The following is a 22,574-nucleotide window of genomic DNA, read 5'->3' as shown; positions in this document are numbered from 1 at the left end:
TTACTATATTTGATCGAGAGATATTTGTGGTTAGAAATGATCCATAGCCTAGAGAAATTATTTCAAAAAGAATATTGATGTACCCTATTTGCTCCTACTCATCAAATTAAATTAATAATTTTCACCCTCTTAGGTCCTGACCCCGACTCAGAAAATTAAATATTTGAGAAAATGTCACTAAAATTAAAATTGAAAATTATCTTCTTTGCTCCTACTCATCAAATTAAATTAAATTGAATTCCAAATTACTCTTCTAGATCCTACTCATCTGTTAAATACTTAAGAAGTACAAGAACTATAATTTAAAATTTACCCTCTTAGCTCCAACTCATCAAAGTAAATTAAATAAAATTTGATTTTTCTCTCCTAACGATTAATCCTCAAGTATCCTACTCATCAAGACATACTATATTAACACAATCTTCAAAATTTTCAACATATACAAATTTCTTCACTATCTATTTGCTTACAATCCTCTTTAACTTGCATTCTCAAACAAACAAGTTATCAACTTCACTGGAAGTTTCTTTATCAATACTCTATTTTATTGTAAAGAAATAAAAGTCAAGTTCTTTTTTGTTTCTATCAATTAAAGAGTTATATTTTATGTTTGATTTTGTTTGTGGGGTTTTTTCTTTGATGATTTTCGGCTTCATTTATGTATAGAGTCTTGATTGTTATGGTAAATTATTGATCTTCTTTTCACTGTAGAGTAGTCATGGACTGCACCAAAGAAGATACGATCATTGGCGAAGAGATGACGAGAAATAGAAAGAAGAAAATAATAAGATCTATTAAAACTTGTGAAGTAAGTGCTCATCTGTCTAGGAAGAAATTTCGTTATATTGATGAGAAAAACCAACAAAGATCTATGCGGCGAAGGCAATCTGTCAATTATATAAGTGATGAAGAAGATGCTTCAAAGTAATTGAAGGGGGTTAGATATCCCACTCATACTAAGGAGTCCGAAATAAAGGCTCTGTCCTCTAAAGAGAGCTTGCAAAAGACCCAGATGTAAATTGAACTGCAAAAGGAATTTGCTGATCTTCTCTCAGATGTAGTTCCTTATACTATGGCTATGTCCGAAACATTTGAATATGAAGATGCACATATTAGTGTTTTTGACAAGGAAACGGAAGAAACTTGCTTTAAGGTTGGGCATGTATGGGCTGTTTATGATACTATGGATGTCATTCCACGATTTTATCCCGTCATTAGAAAGATTTTATCTCCTTCATTAAAGTTGTGCATAAAATGGTTAGAGCCAGAGCCGCTGAATGAAGATGAAACAAAATGGCTATCTGAGGGCTTTCCTTCTTCTTGTGGTAGGTTCAGACTAGGAAACTCAGAAGACCTTGATGATCATCCTATGTTCTCACGTTTGGTGTGTCCAATGAGTGGAAACATCTGCGCTGAAATAAAGATATTTCTATTGGAAGGATAAATTGGGCTTTCTTAAAAGATTTGGATCTGAAGTGGTGTCCTCATCTTGGGAGTAATAAAAAATTCAACTTCGAGTTTGTTTAGGTCTTGTCAGGTTATGGTGATTCTATTAGTGTGCATGTTGCGTACTTGAATAAAGTAAAAGGCTTCACATGTCTCTTTCATAGAGGCAAGAGACTTATTTCTAGTCCAGCAAAGGATATGTTTAGATTCTCTCATAGAATTCCTTCTATAAAGATGACAGGGATGGAGAAGGATGGTATTCCTGAAGGATCCTGTGAACTAGACCATGCCTCTTTAACTACTGAACGAATAAATATTTCTTCTCCATCCATAGACCAAAGAGAGGCAATTTATTGTATTCAGTAAATTCTCCTGAAAACTGGGTTGCATCGGTACTAATCAGGTTCCTGAACCTGTGTTTTACAGATTTGCTACTGAGGGATCCCCGGAGATATTTCAAATTGGTCAGTATTGGGAAATATGCAGTAAGGAAGATGTGTTTCCCCGGTACAATGACCTATTAAAGAAGATCAATCTTCTCCCTGAGTTTGTATTGCATGTGACATGGTTTTATGCGTGTCCACTTCCTAAAAGTACAATACAGTGGCATAATATAACAATGACAATTAGTTGTGTACTATTTAATTGTGAAAATAGAAAGCTGAACAAATATAGTGTAACCAACAACCTTTCACATGTACTAGGAGCAGAACGTGAAGAGGGGTGTGTACAAGATCATCCCTTTAAAAGGTGAAGTCTGGGCGGTATATAAAAACTGGATCTCTCAGCTGAAAGGTATATTGTTGAAATAGTGGATGCTTATGATAATTATGTAGACCTGAGGTTCTTACAATGGGTAAAAGGATTAAAGTCTGTTTACAAGCCTAAAGTGGAAGAAGAAGAGGCTGACAAAGTAGTGAAAATATCTATATCCCAACATCTCAGGTTCTCTCATCTAATTACTGCTTTTCTCTTGACAGAAAAGAGAGGTCGCTGTTTGCGAGGTTTCTTTGTGCTTGATCCTGTAGGAATGCCTTTGTATTTAATGTTTACTGATTGACACATCAAAATTTTCTTTTATTTATCTTATAGACAAAAATGTGAAGAGTTTTTGTTGATTTCTAAAACTCAATTTATGTGACTTCAATTATACTATTCAAAATATTTAATTATTAAGAGATGCGAATTTAAAAAGTTTAAATTGTTTCAAACAATCCATAATTTCATATACTTTTCTTATTATTGATTGCGAGTTGTTAATGCAACAAATGATTATCCATAAATTATGCATTACATTAAAAAGGCTATTGCAATTATACACAAGTTAAATAAAGAAGGAAGTGAATCACAAGAAAAAACATAATCAAATTGAATGGTCCTTTGGTTATCAAACTTAATGACTTCAAGTTTTCTGCAAAAAATTCCAATCTCATTATTAATCGTATCACCAATACTAACCTATCTATCCGTGTCAATGTACCTAAATAAATTATTTTGCACTATCAAGGGACATCCACCAAGGGAACTCCATGGCATCATACATATTTGTAACTCAATTTTTTGGGTGATTTTATCACATGTTCTTCATCCTTTTTCCTAAAATACATAGAATAAAACATTGAAGATCTAGGTAAGAAACAACAAAGTTTAAATAGTATTTTAAAAACTAGAACAACTAGAGAAAATAGAATTAGAAACATATTAGAAATAATTAACAATATATTTTTCTCAAAGAAAAAAATTAAGTCAACTAAATGCACAATGTCCCCTGAAGGAAATTATTCTCCTCAAGTAAATCAATGAAATATCTCATCCCAGGATAGAATAATCTTACTCACAATTGCATCGGTACCTATAACCACTGTGTCAATGAACCACTCAATGGAAGTAAAATACACTTAGAAAACTAGATTTAGTACTACTAGAAGAAGTCTAGAAAATTGGTTGTTTTAAAATGACAGAAAATTTCTCTATTATAGACAACAAAGGGTAATGTATAGAAATTTTTATTGCGCCTTTAGGATAGGGTCAACCCATTGAAAAAATTATGACCCTTCGGAATGATCACATCCTTTCTTAACAGTCAATTTTTTTTATAAATATCACAACTCTTCATAAATCCCAATTTTTTTCATTAAAATCACAAATCTTTATAACAGTCACTACTCTTTATTTTCTATTCACGCTTTTTAAAATCCAAATAATCCCCCGCATGAATGGGGAATGACTCCAAGACAAAGATACAAACGAATGTGTATACTTTAAAAGCAAGAAATAAATTCATTAAATACGTAGGTTTCCTTTTGAACTTTTCATAGTGAACACATATCAAATAAATTCGATCAATCGGTAGATTTAATATATTTGAACCATCAAGCTTCGGAGTATACCTAGACAACCATATGTCACACAACCAACCAGTTACCATTTATGGTTCTTATATTTGTGTTTGTTTAAGCCATGAACACCTGTTGATTTCATAAGTGTATAGATACTAGGCTTTTTCCAATGATTCTCCTTGAAGTGGCTTCCGCTTCACATTCATATAGGTGATTTCTAACACATGTTATCGCATAAATAAACTATTTGGTTAAATGTGCAAAACATATAAAATTATTAAAAAATTTAAGTTTTATTAACTCGTTAATAAAATTTAATGTTCTATCCTTGTTCTAGCATTGTCCTCATAATGAGAATTGATTGAGTTGGTTGACAATGTCGAACCATTAGTCACAACTTTGTTTTCTCCTTGAACCTTGATCTTGGGATCTCTAGTATTATAGGTAAACTTACAATCATAATGACTTGTCCTAAATCGTAAATCACTCTGGGATGATCTTTCAACTCGCTATCTAGTTAGGATTTCTTTAGTAGATCCGACACATTATCATTTTACTTTACATAGTTCATTGTGATAATTCAACTAGATAGTAGTTTTCTAACAATATTATGTATGCGTCTTATATGAGACTTCCTATTATATATAATGCTCCATTCCCTAACTAGTCACGCCATGAGGCTACCCCATTGATATAATATTGGACTTAGGATCACAAGTGACCCCAAACTAATCTTGTGCCTCCCATATATAAAGCATATCGAGAATAACTGAATAAAAAATGTAATAAGCGGAAGCTAAATAAACAAATAATTGAAAGGGGATAATACCCAACTTGCCTTAATATATTAAATATATTGAGAGTTTAATTACAACTGAAATATTAAACATAACAATACGAGATAATTTTACCAATATGTCTTAAAACCTTCTAACTGAGTTGAGTTGCTGGGACATGCCCCCAACTAGAACTAACAAAACTAAAAATTTGAAGTGAAGATGAAAATGAAAGAAAGTCTATTTTCCTCAAAATATGAGTACTCACCTTTGAAACTACTGAATGCAAACCGAGAATCAATCTAATCGTGATCAAGATGCTAAGTACTTGAACCTATATCAAGAAACGATGCAGAGAAGAGTATATGTATGTACTTGGAATGTAATAAGCATGCAGGATATAAATACTAAGTTGAAGAAATATATATGAGTTGAAAAAATCATAACATAGATATGACGTAAAATGAGTAATGTCTAATGTAAATATTGGAACATAACTTAAAAGCTAAACTTAATGCAATCACCAAGTACTAATTATGAAAGTACTAAACTGAATGTTATGTATATACTGAAAACCTTGCCAAATGCACTAAGAGTCAGACTGTCAGAGCTACTATTAACCAACATAAAACCATGTGAGCAAAAAGTGGAATACAATGTATACGCCCCATCGAGGTGACCCAATATACCCTGTTAGGGGTAAGAAGGAATGACTAGTGTGATCGCTAATACTGATGCCCATTAGAGGGGACTTATAACCCTAAGGGGCTCGTAGTTCTTAACTATGAGGGTATGATGAACCCTAGTACAACTCACTGCTAAGTCTACTTCTAACTAAATATGTATGTGATACAAATGTAACTATAATATTGAATAGCCCAAAACCTAACATGCAATGTGAGAATGAAATATTATTTACTGATAATGTGAAATTCTAAATTTCGAGCATGATTATCTCTATAACTGACAAAGGAAGTATAATTCATGAACTAAGAGAATTATACGACCTAGGGTTTTTAGTTTCCATCGAAGAATTAATATAACTTCCGAGATAAATTGATATTTAGACTATGGATTATATAGTAGGTGAAATCATAATAATTTACCAATATTTTACAAACCTTAGGTCTAAACAAGCTATGCAGAATCAAGGAACTGACTGAATTATAGGGACCTTGTTGATGAAAGGAACTAAATAGTTAAATATAACATACACGGTGATAAAATCAATGTAGAAATGCTTCGATTTTGGGGCTGAAACTTCAAGAAAATATTTTGGTTGTTCTTGGGAAAATAGCGTCTTTTTATTCACAATTTTTCTATAAGTTTCGATGATTTTCGGTGAATAAAGGCTTTGGTTATGTTTGACTATGTTGTTAGGCTTAAATTGGGTAAAATTACATAGGTAAGGCATGAAACGATGTAGTTTTAGTACCCAACACATAAGGAAAATGAACAAAATGAACTTGAGTTAGATCTAACGAGTGCCACCTACTACCAGATTGAAGGGCCTTCGTTTGACCGACCGACTAAAGATAGGGAGAGTCACTCAAGCTTAGTCTGACACGACTTCACAAAATGAACATAAAGTTTTACTCTTATGTTTAAATTTAGAAAACTCGGCGGCGTTGGAAAAATGATTCAATTATATTTAATTGGATACGTCATAGGATACATAATACCTTTTATGCTAAAAGATATGACCGTTTGAAGTTGATCCAAAAATTATTTTTCTCAAATTGGCTGCTTGCCCTTGCCTACGTAAATTCTTAAGTGAGTAGATATAATAAGTGTCTGTCCTTGTCAACCTTGGTGGCGTCAGCGACCATAAACATTTGGTGCTCAATGATGGAACCACTTACAGTCCATATGTCAAACCACGGACCGTTAGGTACTTCCGTGGTTCTTGGCCCAAGTCCTCAAAAGATGCATTTTCTATTTTCTCAAATCTAAGGTGTTACATAAATTGTCATGCCCCGAGCTACCTCCGAGACGCGGACACGGAACCTAGGACCACAAGTGATCCCAAGCTAACCCTGCTGGCATGATCATGAGCATACTAAAGATAATAAACTGTTGTGGAAGCTAAATCATATTTAAAGTGAAAAGATGGGGAATACCCATATTCTATAACTGAGATATTTGAAAACAATGAGTTCAATACAAAAGAAATATTAACGCAATACTAAGATTAATCTAACTATGTCTGAAAATAGCCTCTAAACTAGACTAGAAATATTGGGACAAGCCCCTGCTAAATCTAGCAAAAACAGAATCTAAATGACTAAAGACTGAAATGAAACTCATGATACAGGTACTGCATTAGCATTGCGTGCATTAGCATTCCATGCCTAAGCTCTACAAGAAGGCATGATCTTAAGAGCTCAATGTCGAGTTAGAATTGAATTAGATTATACCTTACACACGATAAGAGTAAAAAGAAAGTAAAGTTTTCCTAAAAACACTTTGTAGAACTCTTGAACCTAGTGCTCTGATACCATATTTTGTCACGCTCCGGCTACTCCCGAGATGCTAACATGGAACCTAGTACCACAAGTGATCCCAAGCTAACCCTACTGGCATGATCATGAGCATACTAAAGAAAATAAAATATTGCAGAAGCTAAATCATACTTAAAATGAAAAGATGGGGGATACCCATATTTTATAACTGAGATATTTGAAAACAATGAGTTTAATACAAAAGAAATATTAACTCAATACAAAGTTGAATCTAACTATGTCCGAAAAAAGCATCTAAACTAAACTAGAAATAATAGGACAAGCACCAGCTAAATCTAGAAAAAAATGAATCTAAATGACTAAAGACTGAAATGAAACTCATGACTATTGTCGTCAGAGAATGAGGACTTACCACTGAATTTGCTGAACTGGTCATCGGGAAATCGATCTACGCGTGATCTAGATGCTGAGAACCTAAACCTAAATCACGAGAAGATGTAGCGCACGTATGCGTCAATGTTTGAAAGGTACTGAGCATGTAGGATAGAGTAAAGCTGAAATAAAACATAACTGAACAAGCACATAAACAAGTATAATAATCTGTACGTGATGTGCTGATTTCTGAGCTAACTTGATGCAATGAACAATTTATAACATAATGAAACTGAATACTGAATATAATGATAAATGGTCAATGTAGAGAGTCTGACTGAACTGTTGGAGCTACTAATAACCGATAATAAAACCACATGAGCTAAATGTGGAGTCTGATGTATACGCCCCACCGAGAGGACCCAATATACCCTACCAGAGGTATAAAGGCATGCTAGCGTGATAACTAAACTGAATGCCCAAAGAGGGGACTTACAACTTACTTGGCTAGTAGTTCTGGGACTATTGGGTAAGCTAAACCCTAGTCCAACTCGGTATTATGCTACTCCCAATGAATTATGTAAATTAACTGATTATATCTGAATTTCTGTAAATACAAGATAGCTTAAAACTGAACATGCAAACTGAGAATGCAACAATTAATCTGATAATTATGCATTTATTACTGAGGCATGTATATATGAAGTGTATGAAATATATGACCTAGCATGTGTAATTCAAGAACAAAAAGAAATACAAAGCTAGAGTTCTGAAATTCATGCGATAATATAAGTAATAACATTATAATCTGATTTGGAACATATATTTAATATATTCATTAAGTTATATCAAAGTTCTAGAAACTCTAGGTTTAATCATGATAAGAGAATCAAGAACTGACTGAAAACTAGGGACCCAATGGGTTAAAGGAACCCACTAGTGAAATCCCACGTACCTGGTGATAAAATCCACGAAAAAATAATAGGGTTCTTGAGCTTTTTTTCAAGGATGATAATGCACACTCATATCATAATCCTTAAGTAACTCAATCCATATCCTCTGGTGAAGATTCAACTCTTTCTGGGTGAACACATACTGAAGGCTCTTATGATCGGTAAACACATCTACATGAACATTATGAAAGTAGTGTCTCCATATGTTGAGTGCAAACACCGCTGCTGCAAGCTCGAGATCATGAGTTGGATAGTTTTTCTCATGCACCTTAAGCTTTCTAGAGGCATAAGATATAACCTTATCTCTTTGCATCAACACACAACCAAGGCCAACTCTGGATGCATTTCAATAGATCACATAACCATCTGAACCCTTTGTTAGATTCAAGAGAGGAGCAATAGCCAATCTAGTTTTCAATTCTGTGAAGCTTTTCTCACAATCATCTAACCATTGAAACTTGACCATCGCCTGAGTCAACCTTGTCAATGGTGATTCTATGGATGAAAATCCTTTCACGAATCAAGAACTGACTGAAAACTAGGGACCCCATGGGTGAAAGGAACCCACTAGTGAAATCCCACATACCTGGTGATAATATCCACGAAAAAATAATAGGGTTCTTGACCTTTTTTTCTGATCTCTTGCTTCTAATTTCTATGTTTTGATTTAATGATTTGACTTGGATATGTTTTAATTATGTTTCTAGGCTTAAACTGACTAAAATCTGATGATTTAAGGTCAAAACGACATAAAATAGTGTTTAAATGGAGTGGGAAAGGTCAAAAAGACCCCTGGGAAGGTTGCTGCCGGGCCTCACGACTGCCAGGACTGACGGCCAGTCGTGCACTTGACGGCCCATCATTGGGTCAACCGTGAGGGTCTGTTTGACAAATCTTTATTAAAATGGGCATAACATTTTACTCGGAGGTCTGATTTTAGCAAGGTCGGTGGCTATTAAAAGATAATTCAATTATGATTATTTTTAGTTGATCTAACTGCATTTCCCCTTAATTGGATGCAAATTTTCCACCTACGGTTAGACCTATGGACCGTAGGTGGACACCTACGACCCATGCTGGTCATCCATTGTCAGAGACTGGTTGAAGGGAGTGTTGATCGACCGTCACATTCTATGGATCATCGTTTGACCTACGAACAATAAGTCCGTCCATCGTCGAAGACTTAACCAATTTTTCTAGGATGAAACTTTTGGGAGTTTTTGATACTATCGACGTTTGTGCAGGATAGACCGTAGTTCAGGCTACGGTCCATCGATGCCACCGTTGGTAGCACCTGCTGATTTTTCTTAAAAATTAATTTTTGGTCTGTTTTGTCTATGGGGTGTTACATTATCTCCGCCTTGGGAACATTCGTTCTCGAATGAAGACTAAAGTAGCTGAAATATAGAGAGAGAGACGCAAACCCCACTACTTAACACAGAGAACTGAGTTCTGGCTGAATTGAGTTCTGAGTACAAGCAATTACGCTAAAAATGAAAGTACAAACTTAGGAAACATTATTCTAAACTGAATTTACGCATGAATGACTGTAAAACTGAAGAGGAGCTATTACCTTAAGCTGGAGTGGAATCAGAAGGAAAAAGGTAAGGATACTTGACTATCATGGCTGCATGTGCTTCCCAAGTAGCTCGCTCGACGGACTGACTCCTCCACAAAACCTTGATTGAAGCGATTTCTTTGTTTCTCATCTTTCTAACTTGAAGATCAAGAATATCAACTAGTACATCCTCATAAGAAAGACTATCTTTCACCGCCACACTCTCTAAAGGCATTACAAAGGCTGGATCACCCACACACTTCTTCAAGAGTGAGATGTGGAAGACTTGATGCACTGCTGCTAATTCTGATGGCAACTCTAACTCATATGCCACCTTGTCAATCCTTTTCAAGATCTTTTAAGATCCTACATATCTAGGACTGAGCTTCTCTTTCTTTCCAAATCTCATCACTCCTATTATTGGTGAGACTTTCAGAAAAAACACAATCATGAACTTAGAACTCTAGATCCCTTCTCCTTACATCTGCATAAGATCTCTGATGACTTTGGGATGTCTTAAGTCTATCTTTGATGAGTTGCACTTTCTCCATAGCATAAAGGACTGAGTCTGTCCCTATCAAAGCCTCTTCACCTACTTCAAACCAACTAACAGGAGATCTACATCTACACCCTTATGAAATCTCATAAGGGGCCATCTGAATGCTGGAATGGTAGCTATTATTGTAGGCAAACTCAATAAGAGGAAGGTGATCATCCCAAATATCTTTGAAATCGATCACTAAGGCTCTCAACATATCCTCTAATGTATGAATGGTATGCTTTGTCTGCCAATTCGTTTGTGGATGAAATCATGTATTAAGGTTAACTTGAGTACCGAGACCTTTCTTAAATGAATTCCAGAAATGAGAGATAAACTGAGGACCTTTATCTAAGATGATAGAAAAAGTAACCCCATGAAACCTCACAATTTCATTGATGTAATACTTGGCATAGTCCTCCACCGACTGTGTAGTCTTGACAGCTAAAAACTGAGAAGACTTAGTCATCCTATTAACTATCTCCCAAATAGAGTCATCCTGTGTTCGAGTACGCGGTTATTCTGTGATGAAGTCCATATTGATCACATCCCACTTCCAAGTAGGAATATCGATCTCTTGAGTCATACCCCCAGGTTTCAGATGTTCTACCTTGACTTGTTGTCCATTGGGGCACTTACTCACAAAGTCTGCTATATCCCTCTTCATACCATTCCATCAATAGACTTCCCATGGTTTGTGGTACATCTTAGTGGCACCTAGATGAATAGAATACGCAGAGGTATGGGCTTCTTCAAGAATATGTTGTCTCAACTCGCCCACATCAGGAACACTTAATCTACCTCGGTAGAGAAATACACCGTCTCCCCCTAGGGAGAAAACCTCCACTTTCTGATTTTTAACTGCACCCTTTAGTTCAAGCAAGATTGGATCACTGTCTTGCTTTTCCTTAACCTCTACCATAAAAGAAGATTCTGCCCCACTCTGAGCTGTTACACCATTTTCGGGTATGCTTATAAGGACAACTCCCAAGAGAGCAAGCCTATGAACATCTTTCACTAGCTTCTTTCTTTTTTTCACAACGCGGGCTACACTATCCATAGATAATCTACTAAGAGCATCGGCTACTACATTCGCCTTTCAAGGATGATAATGCACACTCATATCATAATCCTTAAGTAACTCAATCCATCTCCTCTGGCGAAGATTCAACTCTTTCTAGGTGAACACATACTAAAGGCTCTTATGATCGGTAAACACATATACATGAACATTATAAAAGTAGTGTCTCCATATCTTGAGTGCAAACATCGTTGCTGCAAGATCGAGATCATGAGTTGGATAGTTCTTCTCATGCACCTTTAGATTTCTAGAGACATAAGATATAACCTTATCTCTTTGCATCAACACAAAACCAAGGCCAACTCTGGATGCATAGCAATAGATCACATAACCATCTGAACCGTTTGTTAGATTCAAGACATGAGCAGTAGTCAATCTAGTTTTCAATTCTGTGAAGCTTTTCTTACAATCATCTAACCATTGAAACTTGACCATCTTCTGAGTAATCCTAGTCCATGGTGAGGCTATGGATGAAAATCCTTCCACGAACCTTCTGTACTAACCTGCTAGACCTAAGAAACTTCTGATATCTGTAGCAGAGGTTGGTATGGGCCATTTTTTCACTGCTTTTATCTTTTGTGAATCTACGTGGATCCCTTCGCTAGATACAATGTGACCAAGGAAAGCAATGGATTGCATCTAAACTCACATTTACTAAACTTAGAAAATAACAGGCAATCTTTGAGAGTCTGCAGAACAACTCTCAAATTACTTGCATGTTCTTCCTCACTCCTACAGTAAATGAGGATATCATCAATGAAGACGATAACGAACAAGTCTAAGTATTGTTTGAACACTCTGCTCATCAAATCCATGAAAGTTGCAGGAGCAATGGTTAGTCGAAACAACATAACTATAAATTCATAATGATCATACCGAGTTCGTAAGGATTTTCTTGGAATGTCACTATCTCTTACTCTGAGCTGATGATAACCCGATCTGAGGTCTATCTTTGAGAAATGACTAGCACCCTGAAGTTGGTCAAACAAATCATCAATCCTAGGGATGGGATACTTATTCTTGATTATGACCTTGTTTAACTGTCTAAAGTCAATGCACATTCTAAGAGAACAATCTTTCTTCTTTACGAACAATATTGGTGCACCCCATGGTGAAATACTGGGCCTGATGAAACCCTTATCTAGAAGGTATTTCAATTGCTCTTTCAATTCCATAGCTCTGCTGCAGCCATTCTGTAAGGAGGAATAGAAATAGGCTGGGTATCTAGAAGGAGATCAATTCCAAATTCGATTTCCCTTTCGGGTGGGATCCGAGAAGATATTTTGGAAATACTTCTAGAAAATCACAGACTACTAGAACTTACTCAAGTGTTGGGGCTTCATATCTAGAATCCATAACTCGATCTAGATGATGGAGATAACCCTTAGAGATTATCTTTCTGACCTTAAGGTAAGAAATAAATTGATCCATAGGTGCTAAGATACTACCCTTCCATTCTAAGATTGGTTCGTCTGGAAATTGAAAAAAAAACAATCATTGTTCTTCAATCGACTAAGGCATAACATGAGTGAAACCAATCCATGCCTATAATGATATCGAAGTATACTATTTCTAACTCTACTAGATCTGCTGAGGTGACTTCTTAAGACACTAAGAGGGCTATTTCTGTATACCCGTCTAGCTATATCTGCATCACCGACAGAAGTAGAGACTGAGAAGGATTCTGAGAGAGTTTCCGGACTAATACTAAAGTTTAGTTCTATATTGAGTTGCAAAAGACAAATTCATGTTTGTTGTCTTTCCACTGAGTGAACCATATGTGAGTCATATCCTTGAGTTTGTAGGATGCCAATTTCACCTATCACTACCAGTTACTGACATCACACAAAATATTTTCTTGACCTTATCAATGAACTTCTGTGGTTCCTTACAAGCTTGTGATCCTAAAAACTTAGGCGGATTCATCTTAAGAAAATCACAAACTCTGGCTGCCACTAATCTCTCATTTCTTTTAGTAGGAACTAGAACCTACTGATTGTTCTAGATGGTCATATTTTGTGTCGAAAGCTGAATTGGTGTTTTGAAACTCTGCATTTGAACTTCCTTATCATGTAACAGAGGAACTGCATTAGCATTGCGTGCATTAGCATTTAATGCCTAAGATCTACAAGAAGGTCTGATCTTAAGCACTCAACGTTGAGTTAGAATAGAATTAGATCATACCTTACACATGATAAGAGTAACAAGAAAGTGAAGTTTTTCTAAAAACACTTTTTAGCCTCCCTCTCATTAGATGTAGTGCACTTCACACCATGAAAAGGACTCTACTTAGTGAGGCTTTTCACACATCCTAAAAATCTTGAACCTAGTGCTCTGATACAAAATTTTGTAATGCCCGAGCTACTCATGAGAAGCGAACACAGAACCTATTACCACAAGTTATCCCAAGCTAGCCCTGTTGGCATGATCATAAGCATACTAAAGATAATAAAATATTACGGAACCTAAATCATACTTAACATGAAAAGATGGGGAATACCCACATTCTATAACTGAGATATTTGAAAATAATGAGTTTAATACAAAAGAAATATTAACTCAATACTAAGCTGAATCTAACTATGTCTGAAAATAGCCTCCAAACTAGACTCAAAATACTGGGACAAGCCTCTGCTAAATCTAGCAAAAACTGAATCTAAATGACTAAAGACTGAAATGAAACTCATGACAGAGGAAATGCATTAGAATTGTGTGTATTAGCATTCCATGCCTAAGCTCTACAAGAAGGCATGATCTTAAGCGCTCAACGTCGAGTTAGAATAGAATTAGATCATACCATGCAGCCTAACTCTCATTAGATGTGGTTCACTTCACAATATGAGAAGGACTCTACTTAGTGCGACTTTTCACACATCCTTGAACTCTTGAACCTAGTGCTCTGATACCATGTTTTGTCACGCTCCGGCTACTCCCGAGATGCGAACACAGAACCTAGTACCACAAGTGATCCCAAGCTAACCCTGCTGGTATGATCATGAACATACTAAAGAAAATAAAATATTGCGGGAGCTAAATCATACTTAAAATGAAAATATAGGGGATACCCATATTCTATAACTGAGATATTTGAAAACAATGAGTTTAATACAAATGAAATATTAACTCAATACTAAGTTGAATCTAACTATGTTTGAAAATAGCCTCTAAACTAGACTAGAAATAACGGGACAAGCACCAGCTAAATCTAGAAAAAAAGAATCTAAATGACTAAAGACTGAAATGTAACTCATGACTGTTGTCCTTAGATAAAGAGGACTCACCACTGAATTTGCTAAACTGGTGATCGGGAAATCGATCTATGCGTGATCTGGATGCTGAAAACCTGAACCTAAATCACGAGAAGATGTAGCGCACGTATGTGTCATTTTTTGAAAGGTATTGAGCATGTAGGATAGAGTAAAGCTGAAATAAAACATAACTGAACAAGCGCAAAAACAAGTATAATAATTTGTACGTGATGTGCTGATTTCTGAGCTAACTTGATGCAATGAACAATTTATAACAGAATGAAACTGAATACTGAATATACTAATAAATGGTCAATGCAGAGAGTCTGAATGAACTGTGGGAGCTACTAATAACCGATAATAAAACCACATGAGCTAAATATGGAGTCTGATGTATACGCCCCACCGAGAGGACCCAATATACCCTGCCAGAGGTATAAAGGCATGCTAGTGTGATCACTAAACTGATTGCCCACAAAGGGGACTTACAACTTACTTGGCTAGTAGTTTTGATACTATTGGGTAAGCTAAACCCTAGTCCAACTCGGTATTATGCTACTCCCAATAAATTATGTCAATTAACTAATTATATCTGAATTTTTGTAAATACTGGATAGCTCGAAACTGAACATGCAAACTGAGAATGCAACAATTAATCTGGTAATTATGCATTTATTACTGAGACATGTATATATGAAGTGTCTGAAATATATGACCTAGCATGTGTAATTCAAGAACAAAAGAAATACAAAGCTAGAGTTCTGAAATTCATACGATAATATGAGTAATAACATTATAATCTTATTTGGAACATATATTTAATATATTCATGAAGTTATATAAAATTTCTAGAAACTCTATGTTTAATCATGATAAGAGAATCAAGAACTGACTGAAAACTAGGTACCCAATGGGTGAAAGATACCCACTAGTGAAATCCCACATACCTGGTGATAAAATCCATGAAAAAGTAATAGGGTTCTTGAGATTTTTTTCTCCTCTCTTGCTTCTAATTTTCTACGTTTTGATTTAATGATTTGACTTGGATATGTTTTAATTATGTTTCTAGGCTTAAACTTACTAAAATCTGATGATTTAGGGTCAAAACGACATAAAATAGGGTTTAAATGGAGTGGGAAAGGTCAAAAAGACCCCTGGGAAGGTTGCTGTCGGGCCTCACGACGGCCAGAACTGACGGCCAGTCGTGCGCTCGATGGCCCATCGTTGGGTCCACCGTGAGGGCCTTTTTGACAGATCTTTATTAAAATGGGCATAACATTTTACTCGGAGGTTTGATTTTAGCAAGGTCGGTGGCGATTGAAAGATAATTCAATTATCCATCTGTGGGTAGGTCATGGGAGACCTAATTCATTTTGTACTAAGATTTATGATTATTTTAAGTTTATCCAACAGCATTTCCCCTTAATTGGACGCAAATTTTCCACCTACGGTTAGACCTACGGACCGTAGGTCCACTTACGACCCATGCTGGTCATCCATAGTTCTTTTCAGAGAGTGGTTGAAAGGAGTCTTGATCGACGGTCAGAGACTATGGATCGTCGTTTGACCAACGGACCGTAAGTCCGTCCATCGTCCAAGACTTAACCAATTTTTCTAGGATGAAACTTTTGGAAGTTTTTGATCCTATCGAGGGTTGTGCAGGACAGACCGTAGTTCTGGCTACCGTCCATCGATGCCACCGTTGGTAGAACCTGCTGATTTTTCTTAAAAATTAATTTTTGTTCTATTTTATCTATGGGGTGTTACATTATCTCCCCCTTGGGAACATTTGTTCTCGAATGAAGACTAAAGTAGCTGAAATATATAGAGAGAGAGAGATGCAAAACCCACTACTTAACACAGAGAACTGAGTTCTGGATGAATTGAGTTCTGAGTACATGCAATTACACTAAAAATGAAAGTACAAACTGAGGGAACATGATTCTAAACTGAATTTACGCATGAATCACTGTAAAAGTGAAGAGGAACTGTTACCTCAAAATGGAGTGGAATAGGAAGGAAAAAAGTAAGGATTTTTAACTATCATGGCTGCATGTGCTTCCCAAGTAGCTCCCTCGACGGACTGAGTCCTCCAAAAAGCCTTGACTCAAGCGACTTCTTTGTTTCTCATCCTTCCAACCTGACGATCAAGAATCTCAACTAGTACATCCTCATAAGAAAGACTATCTTTCACCGCCACACTCTGTAAAGGCATTACAAAGGCTGGATCACCCACACACTTCATCAAGAGTGAGATGTGGAAGACTGGTGATATACCGTGGTTTCACGGTATAATTAATACCTTTTCCTTAAGTTTATTGTGTCCGAAAGCCTTTTTGTGCTAGTTTTGATATAAGTTTTTCTTTGTTTTGCAGGAAATCTGTCTAAAGCTGAATGCAGAGATATTGAGCGAAAAATGCAGAAGAGACCACCTACGGAGCTTATGACGGTCTGTCGTGCTTGTGACGGTCTGTAGGTGGCAGCGTAGAGAAGCTGCTGAAGGAAGATGGGGAAGTCTGACCAAGTGTGGGATTACGAAGCTTGTGACGGTCCGTCATGGATATGACGGTTCGTCCTGCAGGTTCGTCGCGAAGATCAGAGAAGTGATCCCAGTACCCAGATTCCAAGAGTTGAAGTATTTGGTAACGAAGACCATCGACGGACCGTCGTGCCTCTGACGGTCCGTCACACTTCCCGTCGAGGGGAATGAAGAAAGCAGCAGAAGAATTGCACCAAGTATGGGGCGACGGAGCCCACGACGGTCCGTCATGACCACGACGTTCCGTCGCATGGTCCGTCGTCCCAGCCGCGTTTTGACAGATTTTGAGTAATTAGAATCCTTGTTTAATTAGGTTTTTATTTTTTTATAAATAGTTCAAAAAAACCTCGTTTTTGAGGTTAGACTCTTGGAGATTAAACATCATATTATTAGACTTTGTTTTTCTGAGTTTTTGATTGTTGGAGATTCTTACAAGTAACTCTTGTTGATTAATCAAGCAAATTTTCAGACTTTATTCTTTCTCATTAAAGTAAGTACATGACTTCTTGTTTAATATATTTGAATATTGTGTTTATGGATATGAGGAACTAAACTCTATAACTAGGGTTGTGGGAACCATAGGCAAATAATGAGATAAACCCTAGCTAAAATAACAATTCTAGAATAGTGTCTTGCATGTATTAATAATTCTTTCGCTTAGAAATCTTTTTAACGGATGATCAACGTTAGAACTCACCTTAATGCTACTTGCCGGACCAAGGAGGTAGATAATAGGAAAAGAATTATTAACATAGATTTAGTGTATACTATCTAATAGGCTAGTATTGATTGGTACGAGGTAATAACTGAGTCAAATATCGAATATGATGCTTAATATGAGGTAAGGATAAGGGTTAGGAAAGCAACACACGTAGCCGGACCAAGGTGCGGAGTGAGATTTTCTAGATGCCGAACCAAGGATTTAGAAATACATAGCTTATCACTTTGCATGCAAGATACTAGGAAAGAATTGTTATAGCTAGAATTATCAAGTTATGAACCTGTGGGGAACACGTAAACCCTAGTTACTTTGATTACTTGATTAAAACTCAACATTAAAAGCTGTTAAGTGTCTCTATCAAGTTCGTTAGTTATTTTTTTTTATTTTATTAGGAAGTACAAAAACCCCCCTTTTATGCTTTTACTTTTTAAGGAAGTCATCAACCGAACAATAGTAATAACACGTTGGAGTTAAGTCTAGACTATTTTCCTCGTGGGAACGATCCCAACTTCACTAGTTGGGTTATTTACTTGACGCGACCGCTTTACTTCTCAAATGAGAAGTAAGTTTGAGCGTATCAAATTTTGGCGCCGTTGCCGGGGAATTTAGCTTTTAGATTAACTTGAACTTCTTACTATAGTTTAGTTGATATTTTCTTGATTTTACTTTATTTTATTGTTTTTGATTCCTTTTCAGAATTATCCTCCTTGTATGTCAAATACACGGAGAGAAAGAGAACCGTTGTTCCCCTACGATCACGAGCTAGAACGTACACTGCGAAACATGAATCGTAACTTGGGAATCAATGATGAGGATCCAAACCAGAACATCCCAGCTCCGGCTGATGTTCATGGTCAGATGTTACCCGATGCTCCGGGTGAACATGAACAGAGGGGACAGAATCCCGCTCCACGGCCCCTGCATACTACAGAGGCTATGATAACATAGCAGACTCGGATGGGCCACTGTTTTGCCTCCTCTACCTACAGGCCACACTTTTGTGGTAACTAGTAGTCTGATGCAAATGCTCACTTCCAGAGGTTTGTTTTCAGGGCTACCTTTTGAGGATACACATGCCCATATAGCTAAGGTAAGGGCAGTGTGTAAAAGTTGTGTGGGGAGGCCTGATTTGGATCTAGATGTAATAGGTCTCAGAGTGTTTCCTCTCTCACTGACGGGAGAGGCTGCTATGTGGTTTACTGAGCTCCCATACAACTCCATTTTCACTTGGAACCAACTACGGGATGTCTTCTTAGCACGCTACTATCCGGTCTCCAAGAAATTAAACCACAAAGACAGGGTGAATAACTTTGTGGCACTACCAGGAGAGTCAGTTAGTAGTTCTTGGGATAGATTCACCTCATTCTTGAGAAGTGTCCCAAATCACCGTATTGATGATGAGTCACTAAAGGAATACTTCTATAGGGGACAAGATGATAACAATAGAGCGGTGTTGAACACTATAGCAGGTGGATCTTATGGAGAATGCCCTTAGCAGGTGGATCTTATGGAGAATGCCCTTATGCTGAGATTGTTGAGAAATTAGAGAAAATCTCCCGTAACAACAAAGCTTGGAGTACTAGGCAGTCCGATACAGGGAGAAACACCTTCGCAGTGCAGTCCACTCACAACCCAGCCACAGATGATATTCGGGAAGAAATGGCTCAGATGAGAACTGAGCTTGGGTTGGTACTAAAACATGTCACTGGGGGTGTAGAAAAGATTAATGCAGTCAACTACTTGGCTAAACCACCAGCCCCTAACAGTGAATGTTACTATGAGGAGGATTCCTAGGCAGTCAATGAACAAATGGGGGGTTTCCGACCAAGCGCCCAAGGCTCAAATCAGGATAATTGGCGCCAAGGTCAAGGTAACCAAGGTCGGAACTATGGTAACTACAACCGTGAGGGTCATTATGTCCGAGATGGTAACTACAACTGTGACAACAACTTCAACAGGAGTAACTATGGTAATAGAAACGACAGGAGTGGACCCTATGTTCCTCCTCAAAATCGTGAAGTTACTCTTAGGGATGGTGGAGATAGTATGGCGCGAGTTGAGCATATGTTGCACAAAATGATGAGGAGTTTCGATGCTGGTGATGAGCACATTAAAGAATTAAGGGGTGATTTAGCTAGTATTGCGCAAAAAGTGGACACACACGCAATTTCGATTAAACAGATCGAATTGCAAGTGGCCCAATTATCTGCGACAGTGAACACACGGCAACCGGGCACTCTTCCTAGCAACACTGTCCAAAATCCAAAGAATGATGCACACTGTATGGCAATTACTACTCGGGGTGGTAGGCAAACCATTGACCCACCCATGCCATCTGCTGAGAAAAATGTAAGAAAGGATAATGATAAGGTGGTAAAGGGTAGTGGTGAAACAGATGAAAGTAATGTAACAGATGCAAAAGTAACCATCAAGGTAATCCCCATGCCTAGGCCACCACCACCCTTCCCTCAGAGATTAGTGAAAAAGACTGAGGATGGCAAATACCGGCGCTTCATAACAATGTTGAAGCAGCTCTCTATCAATGTCCCTTTGGTAGAAGCTCTAGAACAAATGCCCGATTATGCCAAATTTATGAAAGATCTGGTCACCAAGAAAAGATCGGTCACGTTTGAGGATGATGATAGATTGCAACATTGTAGTGCTATCGCTACAAGTTCCCTAGTACAAAAGAAAGAAGATCCGGGTGCGTTCACTATTCCTTGCACAGTTGGGTCATTACATTTTGCGAAAGCATTATGTGATCTGGGGGAAAGCATAAATCTAATGCCCCTCTCAATTTACAAGAAGTTGGGTTTGGGGGATCCAAAACCCACTGCGATGCGGCTACTGATGGCCGATCGGACTGTGAAAAAGCTCATAGGGATACTCCATGATGTGCTAGTAAAAGTGGAGTCATTCATCTTTCCAGCAGATTTTGTTATTCTTGATTGCGAAGTCAATTTCGAGGTGCCCATTATTCTTGGGAGGCCATTTCTTGCTACAGGTAGAGCCTTAGTTGACATGGAGAAGGGACAGATGACATTTCGGTTGAATAATGAAGAAGCAACCTTCAACATTTGTAGGACCATGAGGCAGAGTGGTGAGCTCCAATCGGTATCTGCCATATCCCACAAAGAAAAGATGAAGAAGGGGACTGAACAAAAATTTTCAAAACAAGAGTTTGTGGTTGGGGATTTGGTACTTGTAGACAGTTCTGGGGTGCCATGTCTTCCAGGTAGGCTCAAGTCCAAATGGACTGGCCCTTACTTGATTACCCAAGTATTCCCTCATGGGGCAGTTGAGTTAAAAGCCAAGGAGGGAGTGTGGTTTAAGAAGAATAGAGATAGAATAAAACTCTATTTTGGGCATAAAGCATCGGGGAATAAAGTGATAGATGCATGCCATCTTGATGAAGTCTGAGTAATCAAGTGGCCCCAGTCGTGCCGCGACGTTAAATCTGGCGCTTGTTGGGAGGCGACCCAATACTTATCGTCTTTTTAATAATTGTAGCCTTTTTCTATAAATGGGTTTTAAATTTGCAGGCACATCACCAAGAAATTCTGCAGAAAACTACTCCGCAGTAGCCACTGATGGATACAACGACGGACTGTCGCGAGTAAAACGGACCGTCGTATGCACCATCACACCAGGTACGTATTTCTGTCATTTTTGAAATTAGGGCACACACGGCGGACACCACGACGGGGCGTCGCATGTGCGACGGAACGTCGTCGGGGAACCGTCGCGCGATTAATGAAATTACCCCGACCCGACCCGGTTGGACCCCTTTTCAAAATTTGACCGTTTATACTCCCCACCCCTCCATATTCCACCCCATTACTTCCACTTCCTCTCATCTCCCCTCTCTTTTCCACTTCCACACTTCCCCCACTGATCATTACTTCCACAATCTCCCCAACCTTATTACAATCAGTTACTTGTCGGTGCTGCTGTTTTTGGTATCTACCTTGCCACCTGAATCATTCCCCACTTGTGTTTTCTCCATTTCCAAGGTATGTGTCTCTAAATTTGTACTCATTTCTCTTGTATTTTTGTTTATTAGTTATTATTAGATTCGTTCCTAGTCGTCTCTTGTTACCTTGATATGATTATGTCTAGACCTAGGCTCTAAATGTTTGAATTTGCCATGATAATAACCCCAGACATAGGTGATTTGACATTAATAGTTTCCTAGGTAGTTGGGATAGACACATAGAGGTCCACAACACTACACGACCATATGTGTTCATTGGGGTTGCTGAGGGTACCTACAGTTTTGTCTCTGATATTCAGAACGAGACCCCGATGACGGTCCATCGTATTCACGATGGACCATCGTAGGGTCCGGCGCATAAGCCCTAGCACCCTCCCCAATGACGCCTGTGACGGACCGTTGTCTTCACGACGGTCCGTCCTGCACGGTCGTCATGATGGTCAGAGACCCCTTTGAAAAGGGTCTCCAAAAATTTTTTCAAGTGTCGAACGACGTACACTTACGACGGACCGTCACACCCACGACGGTCCGTCCTGCACGACCGTCA

At 37.7% G+C, this 22,574-nt stretch overlaps 1 protein-coding gene across 1 annotated transcript; it reads left to right on the top strand.

Moving 5' to 3' along the window:
- The first annotated feature begins 1,072 nt into the window (after positions 1–1,072).
- LOC138337465 (uncharacterized) lies at positions 1,073–2,506 on the top strand. The gene is made up of 4 exons (XM_069287380.1): positions 1,073–1,384; positions 1,528–1,791; positions 1,850–1,910; positions 2,259–2,506. The coding sequence occupies exons 1-4, from the start codon at positions 1,073–1,075 to the stop codon at positions 2,504–2,506; spliced, it is 885 nt and encodes a 294-aa protein (XP_069143481.1).
- Positions 2,507–22,574: the final 20,068 nt, after the last annotated feature.

Source organism: Solanum lycopersicum, chromosome 7 (genome assembly GCF_036512215.1).
Source record: "Solanum lycopersicum chromosome 7, SLM_r2.1".
In the NCBI taxonomy this organism is placed as follows: Eukaryota; Viridiplantae; Streptophyta; class Magnoliopsida; order Solanales; family Solanaceae; genus Solanum; species Solanum lycopersicum.
The sequence above is the reverse complement of the archived record's forward strand: the minus strand, read 5'-3'. Positions and strand labels throughout refer to the sequence as shown.

Bases quoted from the DNA above. Each gene is read 5' to 3' on its own strand.
- LOC138337465 (XM_069287380.1), top strand. From the start codon at position 1,073: ATGGCTATGTCCGAAACATTTGAATATGAAGATGCACATATTAGTGTT. The intron at 1,385-1,527 runs GTGTGTCCAATG...GAGTTTGTTTAG, and splicing joins ATCCTATGTTCTCACGTTTG to GTCTTGTCAGGTTATGGTGA. The intron at 1,792-1,849 runs GCAATTTATTGT...GGTACTAATCAG, and splicing joins CATCCATAGACCAAAGAGAG to GTTCCTGAACCTGTGTTTTA.